The 24840-nt window shown below is 52.9% G+C and overlaps 9 protein-coding genes across 9 annotated transcripts; 2 read left to right on the plus strand and 7 right to left on the minus strand.

The window, feature by feature from the left end:
* The first annotated feature begins 34 nt into the window (after window positions 1-34).
* On the plus strand, window positions 35-1867 carry BKA58DRAFT_61407 (S-adenosyl-L-methionine-dependent methyltransferase). Its single transcript, XM_046175623.1, has 3 exons — window positions 35-743; window positions 800-1345; window positions 1394-1867. The coding sequence occupies exons 1-3, from the start codon at window positions 288-290 to the stop codon at window positions 1508-1510; spliced, it is 1119 nt and encodes a 372-aa protein (XP_046020191.1). The 5' UTR covers window positions 35-287; the 3' UTR covers window positions 1511-1867.
* Window positions 1868-1869: 2 nt separating this feature from the next.
* BKA58DRAFT_444685 (uncharacterized protein) lies at window positions 1870-2863 on the minus strand (the record flags this gene model as incomplete). The annotated part of the gene is made up of 3 exons (XM_046174090.1): window positions 1870-2165; window positions 2233-2580; window positions 2653-2863. The coding sequence occupies 3 exons, from the start codon at window positions 2861-2863 to the stop codon at window positions 1870-1872; spliced, it is 855 nt and encodes a 284-aa protein (XP_046020192.1).
* A 189-nt stretch (window positions 2864-3052) lies between these two features.
* BKA58DRAFT_61506 (uncharacterized protein) lies at window positions 3053-4674 on the minus strand. The gene is made up of 5 exons (XM_046175626.1): window positions 4329-4674; window positions 4169-4273; window positions 3900-4124; window positions 3703-3845; window positions 3053-3636 (listed from the first exon to the last, which is right to left on the minus strand). The coding sequence occupies exons 1-5, from the start codon at window positions 4521-4523 to the stop codon at window positions 3243-3245; spliced, it is 1062 nt and encodes a 353-aa protein (XP_046020193.1). The 5' UTR covers window positions 4524-4674; the 3' UTR covers window positions 3053-3242.
* Window positions 4675-5649: 975 nt separating this feature from the next.
* BKA58DRAFT_370122 (amino acid/polyamine transporter I) lies at window positions 5650-7753 on the plus strand (the record flags this gene model as incomplete). Its single annotated transcript, XM_046168981.1, has 6 exons — window positions 5650-5805; window positions 5860-6038; window positions 6085-6515; window positions 6571-6590; window positions 6641-6976; window positions 7025-7753. 6 exons carry the CDS (start codon window positions 5650-5652, stop codon window positions 7493-7495), a joined length of 1593 nt encoding a protein of 530 aa, XP_046020194.1. The 3' UTR covers window positions 7496-7753.
* A 7506-nt stretch (window positions 7754-15259) lies between these two features.
* On the minus strand, window positions 15260-16903 carry BKA58DRAFT_450192 (acyl-CoA dehydrogenase/oxidase; the record flags this gene model as incomplete). Its single annotated transcript, XM_046174343.1, has 3 exons — window positions 15260-15850; window positions 15905-16756; window positions 16812-16903. The coding sequence occupies 3 exons, from the start codon at window positions 16901-16903 to the stop codon at window positions 15484-15486; spliced, it is 1311 nt and encodes a 436-aa protein (XP_046020195.1). The 3' UTR covers window positions 15260-15483.
* A 99-nt stretch (window positions 16904-17002) lies between these two features.
* BKA58DRAFT_61597 (concanavalin A-like lectin/glucanase domain-containing protein) lies at window positions 17003-19021 on the minus strand. Its single transcript, XM_046175628.1, has 3 exons — window positions 18540-19021; window positions 17745-18492; window positions 17003-17693 (listed from the first exon to the last, which is right to left on the minus strand). Exons 1-3 carry the CDS (start codon window positions 18616-18618, stop codon window positions 17408-17410), a joined length of 1113 nt encoding a protein of 370 aa, XP_046020196.1. The 5' UTR covers window positions 18619-19021; the 3' UTR covers window positions 17003-17407.
* Window positions 19022-19424: 403 nt separating this feature from the next.
* Window positions 19425-20984, minus strand: BKA58DRAFT_406296 (uncharacterized protein; the record flags this gene model as incomplete). The annotated part of the gene is made up of 1 exon (XM_046171942.1): window positions 19425-20984. One exon carries the CDS (start codon window positions 20982-20984, stop codon window positions 19425-19427), a length of 1560 nt encoding a protein of 519 aa, XP_046020197.1.
* Window positions 20985-21284: 300 nt separating this feature from the next.
* BKA58DRAFT_325842 (amidase) lies at window positions 21285-23252 on the minus strand (the record flags this gene model as incomplete). The annotated part of the gene is made up of 7 exons (XM_046168032.1): window positions 21285-21435; window positions 21489-22287; window positions 22336-22427; window positions 22472-22737; window positions 22820-22856; window positions 22902-23023; window positions 23088-23252. The coding sequence occupies 7 exons, from the start codon at window positions 23250-23252 to the stop codon at window positions 21285-21287; spliced, it is 1632 nt and encodes a 543-aa protein (XP_046020198.1).
* Window positions 23253-23624: 372 nt separating this feature from the next.
* BKA58DRAFT_394429 (uncharacterized protein) lies at window positions 23625-24735 on the minus strand. Its single transcript, XM_046171194.1, has one exon. The coding sequence runs from the start codon at window positions 24488-24490 to the stop codon at window positions 23822-23824; it is 669 nt and encodes a 222-aa protein (XP_046020199.1). The 5' UTR covers window positions 24491-24735; the 3' UTR covers window positions 23625-23821.
* Between the last annotated feature and the right edge of the window lie 105 nt (window positions 24736-24840).

Consider the following 24840-nt stretch of genomic DNA (forward strand, 5'->3'; position numbering starts at 1 on the left):
CGTGCATTATACGCGCTTGAACGAATCACAGCGACCGGAGCAGACGACCGGTCCGCTGGATCTGCTCGAGGATGCTGCGCGAACGCGGCGCCATCGGTGCAATGCTCCACTTTGCCAGAGACCCCTCGCCCATTGACCGAAGCCACCAAACGAGAGTCAGCGGCGGGCCAGCGTCCAGCACCTTCCCAGTGCATCGGCTCCAACTCTCCAATATGTAACCTGCTGGCTTCCGCGCGTCGCGTCGAAATCTCCCACACCTCCTCCCCGCGCACTCACACGACAGCATCATGGCGTCTTCATCCTCTCAGAAGCCTTTCGAGGGCATCGGCTTGCACCAGCAGGATAGCGCCGTACATCTAGGGGACGACGCGCCTTCCTCGTACCCACAACAACACGCCCCTGTACACCACGCAACGCCACAAGACTCCGAAGCTTCCCCCGTAGACGACGATGATGGTCTTGGCTTCTCGTCCGACTCAGCCTTCGACAGCGGCAGCCTCCTTGGCGACGAGACCGATTCGCTAGCCTCGTCTATCCTCCACCACCGCATGGAAAATGGCAGGCAGTACCACGCATACCGCGACGGCGCATACTGGGGACCGAATGATGAGCTGGCCAAGGAAATACTGGATTTCGCGCACCACATGTACCTCCTGACGCTCGACCAGAAGCTGCATCTCGCGCCGCTGGTAAACCCACAGACGATATTAGATTGCGGCACAGGAACCGGTATATGGGCCATTGTACGCTCCCCAATACCAAGGACTCCTCCAACGCAGGCTAATATGGATACTTATAGGACATGGCCGACCAATACCCCTCCGCAACCGTAACAGGAACCGACCTTTCCCCCATCCAACCCGAATGGGTCCCCCCAAACTGCCACTTCGAAATCGACGACGTCTCGCTCGAATGGACTTTCCCACCCAACCACTTCGACTTCATCCACATCCGCGAACTCTTCGGCTGCATCCCCGATTGGGATTTCTTCTTCCAGCAAGCCTACAAGCACACCAAACCGGGTGGCTGGATAGAAATAGTAGAGCATTCCGTGTGTCCTACATCTGACGACGGAAGCATGGGGCCAGACCACTTCTACCATACCTGGGGGAAAGTAGTCGTGGAGATGGGCGATCGATTTGGCAAGACTTTTACGATTTGGGAGGAGAGTGCCGAGAGGATACGACGAGCGGGGTTTGTGGATGTGACGGTTATGGAGTATAAGTGGCCGATGAATGGGTGGCCGACGGATAAGAAGTTGAAGAATATTGGGAGGTGGAATCAGTTGCGGTTGATGGATGGGGTGGAGGGGTTTATGTTGAGATTGCTGACGCAGGTTGGCGGGGTGAGTATTATTATGGTTGGTATGATGGATGTGGCTGACATGTTCTAGTGGTCCGTCGCACGAGCTCAATTGCATCTAGCGCAGATGCGCAAGGAGTTGAAAAGCTACCGGACGCACGCGTACTTGCCCGGAACGGTCGTTTACGCTCGGAAGCCCATGAAGTGAAAGATGGGCATGTTGCATCGACCTCACACACTCCGAGATACGGCTCCACGCTCGGGCTCAACTCTTCCCAGTATCTAGAGACGAACCGGCTTGACTGCGATTGCAACGACTCTGGCGAGTAGCCTTGGAACCAGCGCGTATCTCTACCCATCACACATATGCAACAGCATGATGGAATGTCATGAAGGAAGCATGTCATTGGATATCGGATCTACACAGATCATGAATCTTTTTGAGGAGAAGAGGAACCGGCTCCAGTTTCGGACGTGAATACCCGAATTTCCGCAGCCTTATCCAGCTTCCAACATAGTGGTCAGAATTGCCATCATGGCTCATCGACACACGACGACCGTTCACTCTTAAGTGCGTGGGCAGTCGACGGACTTGCACTTGAGGCAGTTATCTCCCGCAGTGCTCGCGCACAGGCACAGAGCCTTGCATATCATATCGTCGCTGCCGCACTTCTTGCTACATTCGTACCCGGCATCGCGGCAAGCTTGACAGTGTTCACTGTTGACGTCGTCATCGTCGCTTCCCTCTCGAGCGTTGGCAGCGGCAGCGACTTGCTCGTAGTCGGCGGTTTCAGGGCCAGCAAGAGCGTTGTCGTGGTCGGTTAACTGCCATCGCTCGCAGCCTTGGGGAGCCTCGACGCAGCCTATGTTAGAGTTAGTATAGATGGAAATGCGAAGAAGCTCTGGCATCTACAGAATGTTGTCACGTACCTTGTTGGCGACAAATTGACTTTGGGTTCGAGTGCAAGAAACAGGCGCAGTAACCCCCGCAATGGGGACCAAAGCCGCACTTCTCGAGGCAATACGGCAAGCCAACGTCGCAGCCCTGTGTTGCGCAGGTGTTGTCGTTGCCGTTGACATCAGCAGTCTGAACAAAGTCCTCGGGGGCGTCTTCGTTGTAATTGATGTTCTCGGGGTGAATCTGACTAGCAGTCTCGGACGAAGCTTGACCAACGGTCGCGGACGCAGCCTGATCAACAGCCACGGAAGTAGCTTGGTCTCGACGAACCTTGCCACTGAGTTCGTACTTCTCGCAACCTGTAGGAGCAGTCCTGCACGCTATGCTTTGTATTAGCAAAAATCCCAACTCCCACCCCATGCCTGCCGTAGGGTATCAGCTGTTCCACATACCGTCATTCTTACACACGACAGTATCCTTGCCTATCCTATCGTGCAGCTTGCACTCGCAGTAGTGCCTGCAGTGAGGGCCGTAGTTGCACTTGTAGACGCATTCCCTCACGAGATTATCGTAATCGATCGTCTCGGGTTTATTTCCTCCGCCTGCGCTTGCGAGAGCGGCGAGGCTGACGAGTAGAAGGAAGATGGTGGTGAGGAAGCGCATGGTGGTTCGTGGACTGGCTGTTGGGTGATTTGAGTTGGTGGGGGAGAGGAAGGAAGGTGGGAGGCAGGTGGAAGTAGGCGGAAGGAGCTTTTTGACTGAGGAGGTGAGAGCGCGGTGGTGGTACGTCACTACCTGGGCTCGCGTTTGTAAGTGGGGAAAGAGCTAAGTAGGTTGCAAGGAGTGTCCGAGCGCAGAGTGCGTGAGTGAAGGTGAATGGAAGGTGCGCCTTGCGCGCAATGGATAGTGGCCCGGGGGCAACACATCGCGTGACGCAGTCGAGAGAGTACGAGGCTCTGGTACTGCTTTCAGAGGAAAGCCCAACACAACGGGGAAGCTAAAGACGGGTATGACTTTGTGGATCTTCGTCGGCGTTTCGATGTTATCTACTCTTGCCAATATCACGTAACTCGATACTCGGCTCTCTCTTCACCACAATCTCCTTCCGCACCCAGATATCGACGTCCTTGTCTCTCCTCACAACAGACGGACTGCGATTCTGTTGACTACCAATCTTGATGTAACTCGACAGATGCCCTGTAACACCCGCGGATGTGTAACCCGACGTCGTAGCAACACCCGCATGTTGTGCGCTAAGCAGACCAGAGTCGAGACTCATCATAAAAGGCTTCAGGAAGGGGATGGTCGAGGTCATTATGCTGGCCACTTGTACGATTTGTCCGCAGACGACGATTTGCCATATTGAGTGGAGAAGATCGCTGTTTGGGGGTAGGCTGCGGATGTATGCGATCTGGGCGGCTGAGGCAAAGACGACGCTGTGACCGTGTGTGTTAGTTTGGGCTGAATGATAAGATGGATTGAGAGTGAGTAACACGGCTTACACTATGCGAGACCAGAAGCCTGTGATGAGTGTGAAACGTTTTTCGGGTGTGATTTGGAGAGGTAGTACCATCAGTGTCGGTACACCTGCGAGCGCAAGGTCGGTCGCGATGTTCATGACAGCATTATAGGTGCGTACGGCGCACTGGGCAGTGTTAGCCGCTGATTTATAATACGAGATGTAGTTGATCAAACTTACCAGATCCATACACCTCGGGTTCGTGATATCCCATCTTTGCGGAGACGGGCATTGGAATGCAATAAGGAAAACGGCGCTCAACCCCCATAGCACCGTCAGAACACCTGTAACGCGCATCATCCTCCAGTGTGTGTCGATAGGCGTCACTGACGCCAGTGAGACGAGTAAAGAGCTCTTGGCGGCGACGATTGCAAGGATGCTCAGGATCTCGCTGCTGAACAGAGCCTAACACTGTCAGCGTTGCGTGCCAAAGTCTCCGTACTCTATACCTTCCAGGCCCCATTAATTTGATCCGGTTCGAGGCCAGATTGTAGATTCCCAATCGGCTGACCCGCTGGACTGAGGAGAGTCGCTGTCTGTCCTGCTGCGAAGACCTGCAACGCTGTTTGTCAGTGTACATAGTCATGATTCTCTTGCTCAGAGACCTACCAAAGCCACTAGTAGCACAAAGTCGGCTTTGACAAGACGCTTGGACATGGCTTTCTTCGTCGCAAATTGCGCTACGACTGCTAGTATCGAGAAGGCAAGGAATAGCCATGCGAGAATCTGAATCAATGGCGATGCGTGGCCTTCGTGAAACGCAGGACGCTTACCAGCGTCCATAGCCTTGCGTCGAGAAAACATGATAGGGGAAGGGGGGGGGTTTGAGTGAAAGGCTGCGATGTCCCGATGGTCGACCGCGAGGTTGCGGCATTAGGGATATGTTCCAACGCGAAGAACACAGCCTTCTCCTGTCGTTATCTCTGCGCCTCAATCCAACATGCTGACACCGCATGGTGTCCACGGACATCTCAAGGCGAGAAACAGAACCTGGTACTGCTTCCATCTTACCTGGGAGTTCTTCATCGAGGAATTACTGAGCCCGCTCGGCTGGTATCACCCCCACGTAGGCGTGTGAACATGCTCCTTTCAAGAGCCTGCATGCACGATTAGCTAGCACAAGCGAGGGCACGAAAGAAGCTTGCTACACTATTACTACCCTCACGGGCAGCTTGCATATGCGTTGCAAGTATGTTGTGATGTTCAGACGATGTAATAGGTCGCTTAGAAGATCTGCGCCACATGCGTGCAGACGTCCATATTACACCACCAATGAGACGAGAAGCAGACCGTGTGCACATTTCGATAAGACGCAAAGAGGAAGGCAGCGGTAAACGAGCCTTGCGGGACATACCGTGGGCGTTTATGCGACCATGGCGGCTGCTCAAGACGTCCCATGCTTGACCAACGCTAAGCCTCGCTCGGGACGGTAGCGTCCGCGGCACCTTGACCAGCTTCCACCCGGATCCTGCAGGATGCGGACTGAGCAGGGGTTTATTCATTGAGGTAAGGGTGCGATTGTTGGGCTGGGAAGAGCTGAGGAATCGAAGTCGATTCACGCTGTACAGAGCGCCTGTGTGACACTGAGCTGATGGTATATTTGGTGTGTACGCAAAATCGCGAGTTTGTGTCTCATGTCCGAATGTGAACGAAGTTGCGCATGAGAGAGCAGCATCCATCCTGAGAAGGCCGTTATCAAGACCCCCGCGCGGCATGCAGTGCGGCAGAGAATGCGGCACAGCATGTAACCTGCTGCATGTGTTTAGCGAGACAATCTGGATGAATCTTCGCATAACCGACGTTTGAACGCGACGCTGCGCATTATAGCGAGTCAAAGTGCCTACATTTCTTTTTGTTTGCCTCGCCCCCGTTACAGTGCCCGTCACTATCTCTTGTGTCTGATTACCTCTGTACATACTGATCCGAAGTCATGGAACTTGGCAACCGAACGAAAGCTGAAGCTGTCACTTCAGCCATCGAGGACGCTGAGCATGATGGTTACACTCGAGATGACAGGGATCTCATGCGATTGGGCAAGAAACCGGTGCTGAAGCGCAACTTTGGCTTCATGCAAATCTTGGGGTTTGTAAGTTTTTGGTGTACGGGATACGTGAGACATACACTGACTGGGTCTTCGTAGTCGTGTACTGTGTTGGTGACTTGGGAAGGTATTCTCCAAGTTTCGACTCCCAGTCTTCTCAATGGTGGTCCCGCAGGCGTATTCTGGGGCTATATCCTCATATGGATTGGTTCGTTGTCCATCTATACGGTTTTGTCGGAGTTGTCGTCGATGGCGCCTACGGCAGGTGGACAGTATCAGTAAGGAGACCGGTCATGATATTTTTCCTAGCTGACATACTCCTAGCTGGGTTGCTATGTTAGCCCCGCCATCGTATAGAAGGTTTCTGAGCTACATCACCGGATGGGTAACACTCATTGGCTGGCAGGCCACTACCGCCTCTTCTGCATATCTTGCAGGAACCATTCTGCAGAGCACTATACTCATGTGTGACGAAAGTTACTCACCAAAGCCGTACCAGGCAATGCTGCTTGGTTGGGCTGTGCTCGCTTTCGCAGTCATCATCAACACCGTTGGAAGCAAAACACTTGCACACTTCGAAGGCTTGATCTTGATACTCCATATCCTGGGCTTCTTTGCAATCTTGATCCCGCTTGTGTATCTCGCTCCTCACAGCAATGCCTCAATATTCACCACATTCGTCAACTCCGGGGGCTGGTCGACGCAGGCGCTTTCTTTCATGGTCGGACTTCCATCATCCGTGTTCGCCCTTGTTGGTAAGTGATTTTCCTGATTATGTCTTAGGGCCAACATCGATGCTAACCCTGATAGGTGTTGATTCATGTGTGCATGTAAGCTGCTCTTCCGCCGATCGGTTGCGGTTGTGCTAATCCAAATGTAGATGGCCGAAGAAGTCAAGAATGCGTCCAAAGTTGTTCCACGAGCTATCCAGATCAGCGTGTTGTTGAACGGCACACTTGGTCTCGCGATGCTGATTGCGTATTTGTTCTGTCTTGGGGATCTGGACGATGTCCTGGCGTCGTCAGCAACACTTGGATACCCTTACCTATACGTGTTCTTGAAAGGCACTGGGTCAGCTGCTGGGGCTGCGACCATGGCTATGATCATGTGGACCCTTGGCGTCTGCTGTCTGGTGGGCCTCATGGCTGCGACTTCCCGACAGATGTGGTCTTTCGCCAGAGACAACGCTATGCCATTTTCTGCTCAAGTCACCAAGGTGAGCAGCTTTCCCCAGTCATAGCAATCTTAATGCTAACGCTCGCAGCTCAATCCCCGAACGCTCATTCCTGTCAACACGATCCTCATCACTGCTGTCATCAGTGTGCTTTTGTCATTCATCGCACTCGGCTCGTTTGTCGCCTTCAGTAACATCGTCAACCTCAGTATCGGCGGCCTTTACGCTTCATACTTCATCGTCTGCGCCCTACTTCTGTGGCGACGTCTGAAGGGCATAAGCCCCTATAACGCGCGAGCAGCGATGGTAGGACCAGAGACGTTGCAATGGGGCCCTTGGAAGGTTCCGGGCGCATTTGGTATCGCCAACAACATCTTCGCCTGTGTCTATCTCTTCGTACTGTGGTTCTTCTCGTTCTGGCCGGGCTCGGTTGAGGTTGATGCGCAATCGATGAACTTCAGCTCAGTCACATTTGGAGGAACGGTAATCTTTGCCGTCGTCTGGTATTTTGTCAGAGGCAAGAAGACATATGTTGGCCCGATCGTCGAGGTAGCCTTGTAGTAGCTCGAGGTGAAGAACGACTTCAAGTTCGAGCGCGAAGCTCAGTAGAGCCAAGTGCGACTTCCAACGTCCGCATAACAAACACACTAGCTTGCGCGGGCTTTCATTCTGCACGTAAACATGCGCAGGGCGCAACAGAGCCCGTAGCGCCGTTGCGACGAGAAAGAGAGACTACACTATCGCGATAGATACATAGACATCGATAGAATGAATAATGAGAAGCAATCGTGCATCTCAAATCCCTTGCGTAGGTAGATGGCGATGTTGCTGAAGACTCAGGTGTGTTGCGAGACCCACGTCATTGCCGCGACTCGCTTAGTCATCGTCACGTAAACAATAGCACACTATGTATACGCTTCCATCACATAGCGATAAGTTCCGTAAATCTAAGCTCCTGCATCACTTCTAGAGCTTCACACCATAGAACGATAGCCTTTGTGCTCACGGGTAAATTCAGTTTGGGCTAAATAGGTGTTGTAGTCTACAATAGATAAATGAAGAGCAATGCTGTATTAACGTCCATCTACATGCCAAATATATACGTAAATAGCTGTAAAGACATGGATCCGCTCGTGCCTGCGACCGCAAGACCACCCACGATACCCTAGAAAGAACCCATTTACCCCTTCCATAAGCCCTATCCCTTGGTATCTCAAGAATGCACAATATTGACATGAACAAAAGACTAACGAGAATACAAAAGCGAAGACAAAAATATACTACAACACGAACAATAAAAACACGAAGCGAAAAGCCGACCTGGGCCAAAGGAAAAGAGACGCAAAATAAACACAATGAGGAGTCAAAAAAACGCGAAAGCAAGAAAACAAGTACCTCTCAACCATGCTTATGAAACAAACTCCTCAGCCCCGAACTCCACTTCCTCACATGCCCATGACCCTTATGTACATGTTCCTCAGCACCACTAGTCGTTGGTCTATGACTCAATCTATGCCTGATACTATGACTTGTCTTGGGTCGTTCAGGCGTCGAGGGTGCAGTCTTGGTCTCAGGCGTCATAGGAGCGGTAGGAGCGATGTAAGTGCTATGCCTCGAATTGGCGTTTACGGTGGAGCGAGGCGAGAAAGAGGATATGGCGTGGGAGGTCTTAGGGCGGTCGGGTGTTTGGGGGGATGAGGTGCCGATGCGGGGGGAGGGTGTGGTGGTGCGAGCAAATTCGGTGGTGTTGGTGAGGGGGTTGGGTGTCATGGGACGGGATTTCTTGCGGAGGAGGTTTTGGGGACGTTTACTGGGGGGTTTTGTTAGTTCTTGGAATTTCATGATGTGGTGGTCTGATGGAAGAAGCTTACGTTTTAGTCTCCTTCTCCAACCGGTGGAGTTGCGCGTCTGTGTCCCGCAGAGTCTTCTTGAGGTTGTGGCGCGATTTCTTCATGCCTTTGAGTTGGACGGCTGCGTCGTCGCGTTGCATGCGTATCTTTTCTATTTGCAGGCCCCAGGAATCGGGTTCTCCCTCATGGGATACGGTACTTGCGCTGGTTTGCGGCCTCTCATATTGCATGCTGATGTGTCCGATCGAACTCCTGGTATGAGACGAGATGGGGCTCGGAGGAGCGGTGTCGTAAGAGCCGTCCTGGATGGTGATGTGGCGGGGCGACGAAGTGCGATTTAGTTCGCTCGATTCCTTGTTCTCCTTCGGCTCATCCCACTGCTCCAGGGCCTCCAGGTGTCTGATCTTATCTTGCAGTGTCGCGATCAATGTCTCGAATGCTCGCTTGTCGTCTCGCAAGGCCTTTACTTCCTGCTCGAGCGCAGTGAATGATGCAGCATACTCATCTTGATGGTGCCGCATCTCTTCAATCTCAGTCATCTTCCTCTCCAGTTCGGCCTCTAGACGAACAGCGCTGTCGTGATTGCCGTCTAGCTCTCGATGCTGTTGCTGCTGCTCTTCAAACTTCCGCTTGAGACCGTCATATGCCGAGTTCATCGATCTTATCCTGCTATCGGTAGAAGATCCGAGTTCTTCGATGTACTTCTCCTTCTTCGATAGCTCTTCGACCAGCTTGCCTTTGCCCTGCTTGAGTGTACCCAGTTCTCGCGTCTGGTCGCCGATCTGTTGATGCAGATCTGAGTTCTCGTTGATGAGGATCTCAAGCTCGTTGTTTCTTTCTGAAAGCCTGCGCTTGTACCTTTGCTTGGAGTCCTTCGCGGCATCAAGCTTAGCCTGCGACTCTTCTATAAACTCGTGGTAGCGCCTCTCGGTATCCTCAACGGCGGAGTGAGCATCGGCCATGTCCGCTTCCACACGCTCAAGGAAGCCTTCCAGCTTTGCGTTCTTCTCACGCGCGGTCTCGAGCTCCTCCTCTGCTGAATTAAGGCGGGCGAACAGGTCTTTCTCAGAAGCGCCAAGTGTGACATTCGACTCGCGAAGAGATCCGAGTTCCTCGTTGGCCGCAATGAGGTCGTTGAGCATTTCCAGGCTTTCCGACTCAGCAATGTCCAGCCGCATCTGAGCAGCGCGAAGTTCGGCCTCAAGCGCACTATTGCGATCTGACGCGGATTGAGAAGACTCCTCATGCTTTTTGTGAATTGATCTGAGTTCATCCAGCGCTTTGCTGCTGGCCGACAGCTTAGAGACCAAGTCAGTGCTGTCTGATTCTAGTTCGGCTATGCGTGAGCGCATCTTCGTCATATCGTCCTGAAGAGAGCCGACTTGCTGTTCAGCGCTGTCTGCCTTGCTCTCTAACTCGGTCTTCGATTGCTGAAGGATACTTAACTCTTCATTCGTGCTGGTAAGCTCCGCGGAGATGGAGGCATTCTGCGATTCAACCTCGTTCAGACGGGTGCGAATCGAAGAGAGACTTTCTTCTGTGCTTGCCGAGACAGCCAACGCTTCGCCCAACTTCTTTTCGATATCGTCCTTCAATTCTCGGAGGCTGTCAAGCTCTTTCTCTGCGTTGTCTAGCTTAGAAGTGAGCTCGGTATTGTGTGCGTCCGACTCTTCCATCCTGGAACGAGTCGTAGTGAGATCCTTCTCTAATTGCGCATTGATGGTAGTGGTGCTATCAAGCTGACTCTTGATGTCCTGGTTGTTTCGTCGAGCAATATCGAGTTCCTTCTCCAAGCTAGCGTTGGCAGCCTGCGTCTCTTCGAGCCGCTTCTCAGTAACTGCCTTAGCTCGGCACATAGCTTCGAGCTCCTCTTCACTAGATGCTAGTCGCGCCTCGAGGTGTGGGATTTGAGATTGAACCTCCTGCAGTTGGGACCGAGTAATTTGTAGATCTTCATCGAGCTTTTCGTGGGATGCATTGTGGGCCAGCAGGTGTTCCTCGAGTTGCTGTTTTGATCGATGAAGTTCTGTGACCTCATCTTGCAACTCTGAAAGTCGCGAGCGAACGTCGTGAGCCTCAGACTCCGTCTTAGCCAAGCGATCATTCGCTGCGCTGAGCTGAGTCTCCAGGTCCTTGTTGGAGCCGATCATGTCCTTGAGCTCCTGTTGCAAACCCTTTCTAGCTGCTTCCACTTCTTCGAGTTGCCCACGAACATCCACGAGGTTCTTGCTAGAGGTTTCGCCGTCCAGCTGTGCTGCTGATAACGCTTCTTCAGCCTTGATTAAGCGATCCTTCGCTGTGTTGAGCTGAGTCTCAAGATCAGCGTTGGAATTCATCGCGTCATTCAATTCTTGTTGCACACCATCCCTAGCTGCTTCCACCTCCTTGAGCTCCCCACGAAGTTTCGCAAGGTCTTTATCAGAGGTCTCGTCGTTCAGCTGTGCAATCGACAATGCTTCTTCAGTCTTTGTCCTCGCGTCGGTGTTGTCTTTGAGTGCAGCCTCCAGCTCCGAGATGCGAACCTTGAGCGAGTCACTCTCGTTCGTCGTAGCGGAGAGTCGCGCATCGAGGTTAATCTTGGCCTGAGAGCTAGAACTGAGGTCGCTCTCAAGTTGGGTAATCTTGGTCTGCAAGCTGTCGCGGTCACCTTCAGTCCATGTGAGTCTTGATTGAATGTGCTCAACCTGACTTTCAAGATCTGTCTTCGACTGGAGTGCCTGCCCTAGCTCGTTCTCAACTGCATCCTTGGATGTCCGCGCGCGATCCAGCTCTTGACGTAAGGACGCCTCTAGCTTCTTTGATGAGTCAAGTACAGTGCGAAGGCTGACCATGGACGCCTCTAGTTCGTGGAGGTGTTCGGCGTTCTTCTGAATTTCTGCCGCATGCTGTTCATCCGCGGCTTGTTTTGACGCTTTCACTTGATGTAGTTCTTGCTCAAGGTTCGACGCCCGCTTCTCTGATACTTGAAGCTTCTTTTGAAGTTTTGACTTGACAGACTGCAGGTCGGAAAGCTCGGCGTCTCTCATCCGTACTTCCTCACGTAGTTTGAACAACAGCTGTCGGGAGTCTTTGAGATCGGCTTCGAGTTCCGCCTTCTCATCACGAAGTTTCTCTAGCTGGGCCTGACTGTTGGCATCGGCCGCCTCCAAAGACTGGTTGCGCTGTTGAGCTTGTTGCAAGTCTTTCTCAATGGCATCGTGAGAGGTATGTAGAGTTTTCAGCTCCGCTTGAAAGTCGGTCTTCGATTTGACCTCGCGTTCAAGGCTCTCTTGGGCATTGTGCAACTCCTTGAGGGCGTTGGCTTTCTCGGTCCGGGTAGTCTCAAGCTCCGTAGACAGCGCTCGGCTCCCATCGCTCGCAGCCTCCAACTTAGTCTTGAGCTGCTCCAGCTCCTCTTTCAAAGCTGTCAAGGCGTCTTCGGTATTCTTGCTTGACAATTGCGACTCCTGAAGTTGCTCGCGCAGCGTAGAGATGACACTTCCACCGATCTCGATCTTCCGCAAGTGTTCAGCCGCATCCTTTTCGTAGCCGGTAATCTTCTGCTCCAAACGTGAGATGTGCTCCTGTCCGCGGTCAAGTCGCTTTTGCAAATCCTGGCATGTGCTGTCCTTTTCTGCAAGACGGTCCTGTAATGATGACTCGTAGCGGTCAGCCGTCTCGACCTTGTTGCGCAAAGAGTGAAGAGTTTCCTCCAAGGTGGCTGTACGGATCTCGAGCTCCCTAATCTCGGCATTTCGTTCGTCTAGACGATTGTTCAGGTCGACCTTCTCCTTTTGTAGCGCTTCAATCGTATGATGCATAGTTCCATTCTTCTGCTCCCACTCTGCGATCTCATCGCATTTGGCCTTCAGCTCCTGCTTGAGTGTCTCCTCGGAACCTGATGTGACAGTCAACTGCGCCTTAATCGACTCCAGCGTCTCCTGTACTGTAGACCTCGAGCGTTCTAGAGCAGCAATCCGCGACTGATGACTGTGAATCTCCTGTTCCAGACCTTCTCGTGTGGCTTCTAGGAGCTTTCCATCCTCCTTAGTTGCTGCACATTCACGTTGTAGTTGCTCTATGCGGCTTCGACAAGCAGCAAGCGCTCGATCTGACTCGCGTTTCGCTCGTATAAGACGGCTGTCGGAGGTGCGTATCTCGGAAGGGCTTGATAGTCGAGGAGTCAGCTCGAGATCTAGATCGTGCCATGGCGACGGTGACGGTCGTGTTGGAGTCCTCGGCGCGAGGGTGGGGCTGTCAGGGACACTTGATTGCGTCGGTGGGGATGGTGGTGGTGAGATGAAGAGACCTTTAGGCTTGTGTTGAGGTTCAGATTTCGGGGTAGAATCTGTACGATCCATCAGCAGTGGTAAAACCTCGACGCGGTATACTCACATTGAAGTGTCAGCACAGAGGCCCGCTCCAATGCCTCAAGAATCTCCTTGTTCCTGCCTTCTTCAACCCGCAGCGCCCTTTTCAACTCCTCCACTCTCTTCTGTGCATCCTTGCCCTCGACATAGTGGCTTGTCCGGCTCTTGGCCAGGTTCCTTGCAGTAGTTGCGATCTGCTTCTCCTTGACCGATATATTCACGGCCATGCGAAAGGCAAGACGCCGCAGTGATGTCACCGACCGCTTCGCTTCAGCCCCTGCGACCTGGTGAGCCTTGAGTTCAGCGCGGAGCGTATTACGCTGGGTTTTGATGTAGGAAAGATGCGCCCAATTCGATATGACAGTAGGTGCGTCCTCGCCCTTGGGTGGGGCTTCTGCGCTGTCTCGGCCATCGTGTTCAGATCGCGTAGACTTTGAAGAAGAGGGGCCCCAGTGTTCTAGCATGAAGCTGTCTGTCATGGACGATACGGAACGCGACAAGTTGGAGAGTGGGGTCGCAGACGGCCGAGAGTGTGGAGATAGATGTGACTTGTTCTCCTTGGGGAAGTCGCCAGCGCACTTTTGCATATCGATGAAGCTTGCTGGCAGGATGTTCTCCAGGCCAGAATGTATGCGCTCGCTAGCACTTGGACGGTCCAGGTCCTTGGCCTTGGAGGGCGCCATGGTGGGCGGTGGGTTATGCGACCATGAGGTGACGAGAACGCGACTTGCGCCAGAGGATGATCAAAACTCTGTATGCAATGTGGCTGGGGAACTGCTGCAACCGCCTGGATTGCGTTGGCGCTGACGGACTGGCACGGAACGGGCTAAAGGAGTGATTTGTGGTGGGCCACTGTCACAGGCGAGATGCGGGCTGCAAGGAAAACAGGGGTATGATAAGGATGCGAGAGAGACTGTAGGATTCGATGCGACTATAGAATCTATAGACGTAGACGGTGAAGTGGGAAGTTGGGCTGACACACGCGCCTCAGGCTGAAAGGACAGGATGCGCGACAGCCGTCGCACCAAGATGAATTATGACGATGGAGCGACTCCGGCTGTCAGTGGGTGGCATACCATGGTTCTTGCGATATTTTCCGGTCGCGAAGCGTTGGCGCAGTCGAGTAGCATGGGTCTTCCCAGGCCGGCGTCGATGGTGGACCGAGAGTGGGGAGAGACATGCCCCTCCGGAAGGTCTCTTCCATGACCTCGGGTTGCGATGACTGCTTCGCCCACTCACAATGATTGCGCGGGCAGGTGCTACCAGGCGACAAGTCACGTAGGAACGCGTGGCGTGATTTGAGTAGGACATGTCAGCGAGCTGTTTGCCAATGGCTGATATCAAGAATGAGATTTGACAGATATATGCACTAGGCTACTTGCGGCGATGAGGTAATGCTGCATGTCCCCGCTACGCGCTACGATCTCCCCAGGATGTTTGAAGCGAGCCCACGATCTGGTTCATCGCGTCGGCCTGTAATTTGGCCAATATTTGTCAATACAAAAGAACATTTACAGCATGTCGGGAATCGGATTATTGATTCCCAATAATATACAACGTCTAGCAGGTATCTCGGTCCTCTTGAAATGGATACGAACACGGCCACACAACGGCCCTACAACAAGAACTTCAATCCGATGAAGGGTCTAGATCCTGACGCGTTTTGGGTTCATCGGGACGCTTCGATACGTTCCGCGACATGGTGTACGTTGCTTTTGAGTACCGAAGTTGCAGAGGACCACCCTACGACTCAGTCGTCGTCATTCTAGAAAAGAAACATCGATGTTTTCATGCATCATTCCTGTTTGATGGCTGCACCGGCTTCCACATCAGAAAAAAAGGACAGGCTGCAATACTCAGATATTAATATCAATTCGGATCCCAACACGCGCGGAAGTGGTAGTTGGTAACTGGAGTGGATGCATATGCAAGTTTCATGACACGGTAGTAGAGCAGTAAGACATCAGGATACATGAACGAGGGGTCATACCCCTTCGATGTGCTATACCGAAAGCTGAGTCACCAACGCATTTAAAATGATGACTAGAGTCGAAGCCTACGCAAATCTCACAGCACGGTAGTAGAGTAGCAAAACGGTAAGACATGCGATAGATGACCTACGCTATAATGAATTCAAGCCGTCAATACAGCCGATCTCCATTTTGTCTTGGTCACAAGATACAATCCTTGTGCTGTTCGCACCTGGACGCGGACCATATATCAACTGTTACGTAGCCCTTACACTCACTTCTCAAATGGACATGCCTCTTTCACGCCTTATACTGAAGTTCATCTCATTTGCTTCGTATACTTAGTACATTTGATCCATCTACTCAGTACCAAGGTATATCTACTTCGTATACCTCTTCTGCAAATGCTTCCCAATAGTCGTAAGCTGAATATTACTCGTCCCCTCATAAATGGCGCCAATCTTTGAATCCCTGAAATACTTCTCCGCCAGTCCCTCCCTCACGAACCCCATACCACCCATCCACTCAATCGCCTGTCCTGACACGCGTCCGGCGACTTGACTCGACATGAGCTTCGCCATGGCAGCATCCATGATGAAGTCCTCACCAGCCTCCTTCTTGCGCGCGGCGTTGTAGACGAGGGCGCGGGCGGCTTGGATTTCCGTCCAGGCTTGCGCGAGTTGGTGCTGCATGGATTGGAATTCGCCGATTAGTTGGCCGAATTGCTTGCGGTCGTTCCAGGCGTAGCTAGATGATGTTAATGCGTGTTCCGATTTGTTTGTGAGAATGGTGTAGACCTACCCAGCGGCGTTCTCCCAAGCTCCCAGCGCGAGACCCGTCATCTGTGCTGCGATACCAATACGACCCTCGTTCAACAGCGCAATAGCGTACTTGTAGCCCTCAAACTCTTTACCCAGCAGATTGTCCTTGGGGATCTCGACGTCGTCGAAGTTGATGACGCAGGTACTGCTCGCCTTGATACCAAGTTTCTTCTCCTTCTTCGCAATGGAGAAGCCCGGTGTGCCCTTCTCTACGATAAACGCAGTGATACCCTTGTACTTCTTGCTAGGATCGAGGTTGGCGAAGACGATGAAGAAGTTGGCTTCGACGCTGTTCGTTATCCACATCTTGCTTCCGCTGATCTTGTAGCCGTTGTCTGTTCGGGTGGCCTTTGTGGCGAGGGCGAAGGCATCGGATCCGGATACAGGCTCTGACAGACAGAAGGAACCGACTGTGTTTGTGGCGAGCTTAGGCAACCATTCCTTCTTGAGCTTCTCGGAGCCGTACTTCAGGATGGCCGTGTTGACGAGTGTGTTGTGGACGTCGCACATGACGCTCACGCTGGGGTCGACGCGCGCCAGCTCCTCGATGGCGATGATGGCTGATGTGAAGTTCATGCCTGAGCCGCCGTATTCCTCGGGTATCTCGATGCCCATGAGGCCTTGCTCGAAGAGCTGCTCTACTACCGCCGGATCCATCGCTTCGGCCTCGTCCATGGCTCGGGCCTTGGGCAGGATGGCTTCGTTGGCGAATTTCGAGACGGACTCGCCCATGAGCATCTCCGTCTCAGACAGGTGGGTAATGGGCGTCGGTGGCACATCTGAGATGTCAATGGCTTCCCGGCGGGCGGCTGTCGTAGAGAGGCATCGTAATCTGCGCAGACATGGTGTTAGTCCTGTATATTGTCACTTTCTTGGTGTACACATACTGCGGGGCGGGGCGGGCAGCCGGTCGCAGCGAACGCGACGAGGCAGTAGCAACGCGGGTGAGGGGTCTTATTGATCGTGAGAAAGAGGCCATTTTTGCAATATTGGATCAGAAGAGAAGAAACGAATGTGGCAGTCCTGCAAGTCAACGACGGAAGCCCGCCGCTCACATGCCGAGGCAGCTTAAAGTTAGCCGGCGCAGGCCGCACCATGCATGCCATGTGTCCGGGGTTGTGGAGAACGCCCGTCACATGTCAGCCGCCACCAACCAGAACGAGCCCACCTCACGCACTGTGCCGCTGCGCTGCTGTGCTGCAGAGCCGCATGCTGTCGGATCTTTCTTAACTACACAACATCAAGCTGTGGAAAGTGTATTGCAAACTAGATACTAAGCTATAGCCTTGGTCGACAGAAAGCAGCGCAAGGGTATATAAGGTAGCATGCAAGAAACAAAGAAATCAACTAGTCGTAACACTGACATGACAAGGGAACAACAGCCTCTATTCAACAAGGAAAGCTGCCTTCCAGCTGCAAGAAAACCCCATCCTATTAAGAATTGTTATATCCGCAACTCCAACTTCGCCCCCCCTCATGACGCCTAGACGCGGTTGTTGGACCCCATGGCAAACCTGCCCGCCTGCATCTGCGCCTTGTACTCGCTCAGCTCGGCAGCCTCCTTTTGCTCTTCGGCGAGGAGTGCCTGGGCCTCCTTCCTGCCTGCGCGGCGCTGCTTGATGCAGCAGAAGAGGATGATGATGGACGCGATGGCTACGAATCCGAGGATACCGGCGATGATGCCGATCTTGGCGCCCTTGGAAAGATCGTTGAAGCGGTTCCTGACACCGTGGGGAGACTTGATCTCTTCGAGGGTCTCGGATTTACCCCTGCGTCGTGTTAGCGCTGTGCTGGTTGAGAGACGGACGTGATGAACTTACTGGATGACCTTGACCTTCTCCCAATCACCAGAGGCGTCCATGTTCTCCCACGAGTACTTGGCAGCCTTGGTATAGTCTTCCGCGTAGACGGACTGGATGGTCATGATGTAGGGACTCTTGTCAAAGTCTGTCACACCACCAGCCCACTCAATAACACCAGGGTCGTTCTTGTTGGGGTCACCCGCCGCCCACGATCCGAGACGGATGTTCATGGGTGTTTGAGGGTAACGAGTGCCGTTCTTGGCCTCTTCCGGGGTGAGCTCCCTGACCTCCTTGTCGTCCACATACCACTTGATGCGGTCCTCCCTCCAGTCGATGGTGTAGTTATGGTAGTCGTCCTGGGGGTTAAAGCCAAGATCAAAGTCCTTGCCGCGGTCGTAGGTCTCGGTGTCTCCCTTGCCGAAGTAGTTGGTCAGGATCATCTTGTCGTCGCCGCGGAACTCCCAGTCGATCTCGTCGAGCGCCTCGGACTGCAGGATGGCACTGGAGATGATACCCTTGCCGGTAGCCACCTTCATGACTACCTCGAGGCGGCCGAAGAGCATGTAAAAGACCGAGTTCGCCGTGGGAGAGTCGCCGGATCGCTCAATGGCAAAGGTCGCGCCCTTCTCGTTCCAGTCGATCTTGCCCTGGTTGGGCATCCTCCAGATCTTGTCGTTGTTCGGGATACCGGTCTTGTTCCAGTTGAAGGTGGCGTTTCCGCCGAGCGCCTCCATGTCGGGACATCCTGTGGTGTTGAGAGGGTTGCCTGTCTACGTCAGTACGTCTATCGCAAGTAACATCCAAGTCGCGTACAGTCGGTGTGAGTCTGCGCAGTAGTCGTCGAGATAAGGCCTGCGATAAGCGCAGCCGTGGAAAGGGCGAATGACTTCATCTCGGCGGATTACGATGATCTGTAAGCACGATGTGTAAAGAGCGTAGTAGTGCGCGTAGACCAGACGCGCTGTTGGTGTTTGTATCAAGGAGTGACTGGGATAGCGAGTGCTGAGTAAAGAGTGGATTCTCGAGACGAGAAAAGGAAAACGAGGGGAAAGTCGTTCAAGGGAGCGTCAGGGCTGCGTTTTAGAGACTGCGTGGTGAAGAGCATTTGGGGTGCTGCCCTGCACGCAGATTTAAGGAGTCGTCTAGTGCACAAATGCTCCCTGCCGCTCGCGATTGGTCGGCGGACCTTAAACTACAAACGGCGCTTGTCGATCCCCGAGAATAGCGACTCTCCTGAGCGCTTTGTGCAGTTCATGACTTGTTTGCTGAGGATCTGTTCATTGAATATTGCACTCGCCTCACTCACTGTCCGTTGCTGTCAATTGGTCTCGACGAGGCCGCAAACGATACCCCCAGCCGCTTGTGCGACCTCGCGCTATCGTGTCTCACCTGCATACCGCGGGTGGCTTTGCGCCAGGCCGGGAGCCAAGGAGATTATGAAACACCAGGCACTCTGCACTGCGACCCTTGAAGCGACCGTCTGCTCTCTACGCCACTCGCGCTGCCATGCGATATGCCGCTGCGATAGCGATACGGGGTGGAGAACGAATCCTAAACGCTTAATGGATCCGCATCGTCATGGCCCACCATTGCCGGCCTGCGCGCCACTCTATACGAGCCGAATTGCCGTGCTGCGTCCTGAGGGAAAAGGCCGTTTGACCGTGCCAAAAAGAGTCCTTCACCCGTCTGTGCTTCTTCTCACACAGTTGTACCCCGCCGAGCCACCTCGTCCAGAGACCTCCTCTCGGCGTCATTACGCTCTCCTTGGTTTCCATCTATCGTATCCGGGATTTCTCTGCCATCGACCCGCACGAAGAACTTGCCCCATGCAAATGCAGGACCGTCCATGGCAAACTTGCCCTGCATGCGCCAGCGGCCCATGTACACGTTAAGTGCGACGAGGACTTTGGCGAGACACGTCCAGTCGAAACCAAAGTACAGTCTTGCTCTGCCATCAGAGAAGACATACTTGTGCCAGATACCCCAGAGAACAATGTACTCGGCCTGATCTCCTATGTCGCCATCGTCGACCGTCATCCGATGCCATTGCAGCAAAGCCCGCATGACTTCATTGCACGACTCCATGACCTGGCGCGGCGAGCGCGAGTGGATCACAGCCAACGTTTCGTATCGACAGCCAGTTTGCAGGAGTTGTATACACAGAAGAGCCTTCTCCATTCGACTCATCGAACCCGAGCTCGCAATGAAGCCTGCATTGCTCAGCCACTCTTTGATCGCACGCAGCTCGTGAAGCTTCATGTAGTGCAGATAAGGCAAAACGAAGCGAGCATCCTCGATCCCTTGCATCGTCATCTCAGTAACCATGAAGCCGTTGCAGCTACCCCGGCGCTCTTTGTACGGGTCGCGCAGAACAGGATCCATGTTAGCCTCCTCTTCTTGTACGCGCAGCTTGACTTCGTTTCTCGGTTGTGGGAACTTGAGGGGATGCGTTGTAGGTAGGTGTAGACTTTCCGAGCATTGTGACGGCGCTCCGTAGATGATAAGACGCGGTAGTTGCCTCAGCGCCTCGAACGCGTTGGCGCGTCCTACTCTCTGGACTGCAGCTGGCGGTTGTATATCACCGACTGGTAGGGCACCGGACATGTGGTATGCATCTTCGTAATGATTGCTCTCAACAGACCGTCGTCGCGCGTCAAGAGCGTCACGAAACCCCTGCTTCTCTTCCTCCGCCTCACCGCGAACATACGCTTCAACCTTCCCCTTGTCCGTCCACGTATTCCTCCTCCCTCCATTCTGCGGCCCCGAAATCCTGCGCAACTTCACGCCGGTATCGCCGCCGCTCTTCGGTCCTCTCAGCCTCTCTTCAAGCTTCACCACGTTCTTATACGACCGCCAAGCATGTCTGCTGGCATCTTTGACCAGTGCCTCGATCTCATCTCCAATTTCGCAGTATAATTTAGCATTGAGCTTCTCTAGATCGCGGTGCGCACTCTTCAGTTCGCGCTTGATCTCTGTAACGCGGGTGACGTTCGATCGTTCGTGTTCGGTGAGGCCTTGGAGCCATTGGATGTAGCTGTTGACACCGCGCACGTAGTCTTTTATATCGTCTAGTCTGTCTGGGGTTGTGCCGACTGAGGGGTGGGGTGCGTGACGGCTTTTCGGCACCGTTGTGCGTTCGTTCGATAGCGGTTGCTCCGCAGTGGGTCCGGGGGTTGTTCCTACATCCGTAGCTACATCTGCATCTGCGGCTGCGACTATCGACCGGCGGGGGCTGAAAGGATTATAAAATCGGCCCATTGCAGCTTCTAATTGTTACACATGTCGTAGCATGGTTCTATTGCAGACCCCGGGTGGTCGCTGCCAAAACGCTCTTCGCTTCGTGTACCCTTAAAGGTCCACCTTTCGTGATTTGTATGGACGGGCATCTGGTTGGCCCAGCGCGGTCTTCTTCTGATACTGACAAAGCTCCTTAGCCTATGGATGCCGACCTGATATCCGCCATGTGCAGCGTAGAAAGAAAAATGCTGAATGCTATAGCAGTGCGCTGACTGCTGTTATTTTGACTAGAATCAAGAGCAAAGACAGGGAGCCAAAAATCTACGTCTCCCCAACAACATCTCCCAGCTCAGTCCGTGGCTTAACAATCGGCTTCACTTTACCCCTCACAAGCGTCCGCTGCTCAAGAGCATAAGCCAGCCCAATAATTTTTGCATCAGCAAACCTATCACCCAGGAAACTGAACCCAAACCTATCCTTACGATCAGCACTCACACACAAAACCACAATCCAGTACCAACTCACGGAATACCCGGCGCCGACTGCACCAACCCATCAGGATCAGCCACAACCGGCTGCTCATCCCCCATAGTCCCCATCGGTATAGAAACAACTGGCGCCCCAGCAACAGCAGCAAAGTACCATGCAAACCTCGACGGCAGGACAACAGCATCAAGTTTATGCTGTTTTATCGTTCCAAGCAATCCTCCTTCGCTATCATAGTACAGACCTTTCTGATACGCTTGCCAAAATTCTGGAGTCGTATTATTCCAATTCCCCAACGCAAAGTCCCAAACTCCTGTTGATTTGGCTGGGTAGCCTTCCAGTGGGCTTTTCTGTGTCCATTCGCGGAGAGAGGCCAGGGTGGAGATGTTGTGTGGGTTATAGGTGAGGCGTTTGAGGTACGATTCGATGTTTACGACGAAATCAGCGGACATGATTTGTAGGCCTAGGAGGCTGTCGTCGAGAAAGCCTTGGGCGGCTGGGAAATCGGTTTCTAGGATTGTGGCGCCAGATGAGCGGAGTATGTCTAGGGTGGAATTGAATGCTGTGACTATGGATGCTGTTGTATTGTCGGACATGAGCCTAATTACGTTGCGAGGTACGCCTAGTCGTGCGGCCTTGAGGGCGGAAAGTTTGCAGGCGCCGATGAAGTCTTTGTCGGCGTTGTCTGGGATGGCAGAGGTGTAGTTGTCCTGTGTATCGATGCCCACGATGCTTTGGAGGACGTAGGCGGAGTCTTTGACGGTTTTTGTTAGGGGGCCGATGGTGTCCATGCGCTCACTGATTGGGATCACGAGATGACGAGAGGTAAACCCAACAGCTATCTTCAGTCAGATGATATTGCATTGTTGAGTTCAATTGCACGTACTTGGCTTCATTCCAACGATGTTATTACAACTGGCGGGGTCGATGATTGAACCATACGTCTCTCCGCCCAAGGTAACTGTAGCCAAACCAAGCCTTCGATTATCAGCTGGTTTCTATACCTCGGTAGTCTTACTCACGAAGCTGCAACGGCGCTCCCACTGGAACTACCAGACGGATCTTGATGAGGATAGAACGCTCCATATGTCTGTCCACCGTATGCCGACCAGCCGTTGCTCGAGTTCCATGGTATCCTAAAGCTGCCCCATTCGCTGGGATTTGTCTTCCCCAGGATGATGGCGCCTGCTTCTCTGAGTTTCTTTGCGATGGTCGAATCGGATGGAACCTTAGCTCCGACCAGCGCGTAAGATCCAGCAGTGTTGTTCATCTTGTCTTTCGTGGCGATCTTGAATTGGGGTTGACGTCAGTATAACATGCTTCACCCGAGATTAAGGTATTCGTTTCTCCACGCGAGGTAAAGAGCTCACCGTGTCTTTGATGAGGATAGGAATGCCATGTAGCGGTCTATAAATCAGCGAATGCTGTGAGTATCTCAAACATTGTGCTCACCCTCGCACCATACCCCTCGAGCGCTCCTCGTCAAGCCCACTCGCTATCTCCAGCGCATCGGGATTGATCTCGACTACTGGGCGTAGTACGTCTTTCACTTCGTTGATACGAGCGATGTAAGTCTATTCCACAGCGTTAATCAATGATGCCGCGGATAGTGTTCAATGTTCAGCTACTTGCATTGACGAGATCCACACTGGTGAATTGGTTCTGCCCCAAGCCCTTCGTCACCGTTTCGATATCGGCTTCGTACAAGCTCGGAAACTGAACTTTTCCGACAGGTTGTTTGAAGTACCATCCCGAGCCTGCGCCTCCAATAATCAACGCGCCTAAGAGGACTCCGTAAACCATAGCTTTTGAAGAACCACGCCGGCGAAGAGTATCGTTGCCTGATTTATCTGCGGGTATACGGTGATACGAAGAGTCTATAGGAGCGAAGTAGTTGAGTAATCTCTCAAACCGATGTGGTAACCACGGACCGGTCAACGTGTCTCCGGTAGGCATAGAGCGAAGTCTCTCCGTGGAAGGCTTCATATCATCGACCCTACCAACGCTCCTCTGTAGCTCGCATGCCGCCACGTGTGACAGAGCTGTGCTTGGTTGTGTCCTAGGACTTGGTGCTCAGCTGCGATAGGAGCGGGTGCCTAGCGCGGAATTCGGCCCCGCACCTGCACGATGATGATGGCAGCAAACAAATACTCGCAGCTTCCTTTCTACAACCCAAGTCAATACTCTCCGTCGTCGCAGCATCAACATGAGTGGCTGTCGAGCGCGTCTGCACGTCTCGCGCTGACATGGTTGGTACTCATCAAGCATACTTTACACCAGGTTATTGCGCTTCTTTGCTACACGCGACCAGCAGTGTCAACCGAACTAAAATAGCAAAGCAAACATGTTTCATCTTCGATCTGGCCTACACTCTACTTCTCTACGCTTTCCTCGCCACTCACCCTGTCGACGGGCTTGGGCATTTCAAGGCTTGATCTGGGCGGGGCACTTAGGACCGAAGAATTGTCATCCTCTTCCTCTTCATTTCTGCCGTACACCCTGTACACCAACTGCCAGCTTTCGACTTCCTTTTGGCTTGGCCAATGTTTCAGATTTTTCCAGGCCAACATATTCGTAAGGGACACGGACCTCGTCAAGTCTAACGAATAACCAAGGATTCCTGGAGCGGCACGTTCTATCGAATTCGCTGTCCGCTGCCACGCATGCCCATGCCCCCTTGATTGCTTGACGTTTGTCTCGAACGAGTCTAAGATCTCTTCGCAATGGCAGGCATTGTATACTTCCTGTTGTTCCAGGCTGAATCCATCTTTGCCCAGTCTCACGCTGCGCTGGGTCTCATCAGCAAGTCGAAGGGCATGGTGCCTCTCCGAACGCAAGGGTGTTCGCTGCCGATTTCCTGTTGCACCTGGACCCCCTTCGGAAGTAATGATGCTTCCACAAGAGTGCGTACATATTTGCTCAGTGGTGTGGCTCGGTAAATGCTGCGACTTCCTTTCTTCGTCCAACTTGATAATCATAGCGAGAAACTCATCGGGCGTTTTAGGTGGGGTTATGCTCTGCTGTGAAGTAGTAGGGCTCATGCTTGTACTGGACTATGTGGAACAAACCTTGAGCTTCCGTGACTTTATTGTGAAGATTATCTGTCTTACTGCTTCCTGGCTTCTGTAGTTCTTTGCGACAGGCTTGCATAGCCGATATATAGTATTGGCGGCAGAAGTTTGATCTTGCACATGACGTCTGGACAACTTCCCCATGACTTGTGACTACGTTTGAGATATCTTCCACACGCTCGTCACAGTCGTAACAGATTGAGCGTTCGAGAAGCAAATATACTGGTGTTCCTTCGCATCTGGTCGATGCGAATTGTGGGAGAAGCGTCTTGTGCCTATCGAGCTCAACATATCTTCCGCTACGTATATTTAGAAGTCTC

The sequence above is a fragment of the Alternaria rosae genome (genome assembly GCF_020736505.1).
Source record: "Alternaria rosae strain MPI-PUGE-AT-0040 chromosome Unknown BKA58scaffold_13, whole genome shotgun sequence".
NCBI lineage: Eukaryota > Fungi > Ascomycota > Dothideomycetes > Pleosporales > Pleosporaceae > Alternaria > Alternaria rosae.

Bases quoted from the DNA above. Each gene is read 5' to 3' on its own strand.
- BKA58DRAFT_61407 (XM_046175623.1), top strand. From the start codon at position 288: ATGGCGTCTTCATCCTCTCAGAAGCCTTTCGAGGGCATCGGCTTGCAC. The intron at 744-799 runs GTACGCTCCCCA...GGATACTTATAG, and splicing joins GAACCGGTATATGGGCCATT to GACATGGCCGACCAATACCC. The intron at 1,346-1,393 runs GTGAGTATTATT...GACATGTTCTAG, and splicing joins TGCTGACGCAGGTTGGCGGG to TGGTCCGTCGCACGAGCTCA.
- BKA58DRAFT_394429 (XM_046171194.1), bottom strand. From the start codon at position 24,490: ATGAGCCCTACTACTTCACAGCAGAGCATAACCCCACCTAAAACGCCC.
- BKA58DRAFT_61597 (XM_046175628.1), bottom strand. From the start codon at position 18,618: ATGAAGTCATTCGCCCTTTCCACGGCTGCGCTTATCGCAGGCCTTATC. The intron at 18,493-18,539 runs GTACGCGACTTG...TGACGTAGACAG, and splicing joins TGCGCAGACTCACACCGACT to GCAACCCTCTCAACACCACA. The intron at 17,694-17,744 runs GTAAGTTCATCA...AACACGACGCAG, and splicing joins GAGAAGGTCAAGGTCATCCA to GGGTAAATCCGAGACCCTCG.
- BKA58DRAFT_61506 (XM_046175626.1), bottom strand. From the start codon at position 4,523: ATGTTTTCTCGACGCAAGGCTATGGACGCTGGTAAGCGTCCTGCGTTT. The intron at 3,846-3,899 runs GTAAGTTTGATC...AACACTGCCCAG, and splicing joins ACCCGAGGTGTATGGATCTG to TGCGCCGTACGCACCTATAA. The intron at 3,637-3,702 runs GTAAGCCGTGTT...ACACGGTCACAG, and splicing joins GGCTTCTGGTCTCGCATAGT to CGTCGTCTTTGCCTCAGCCG.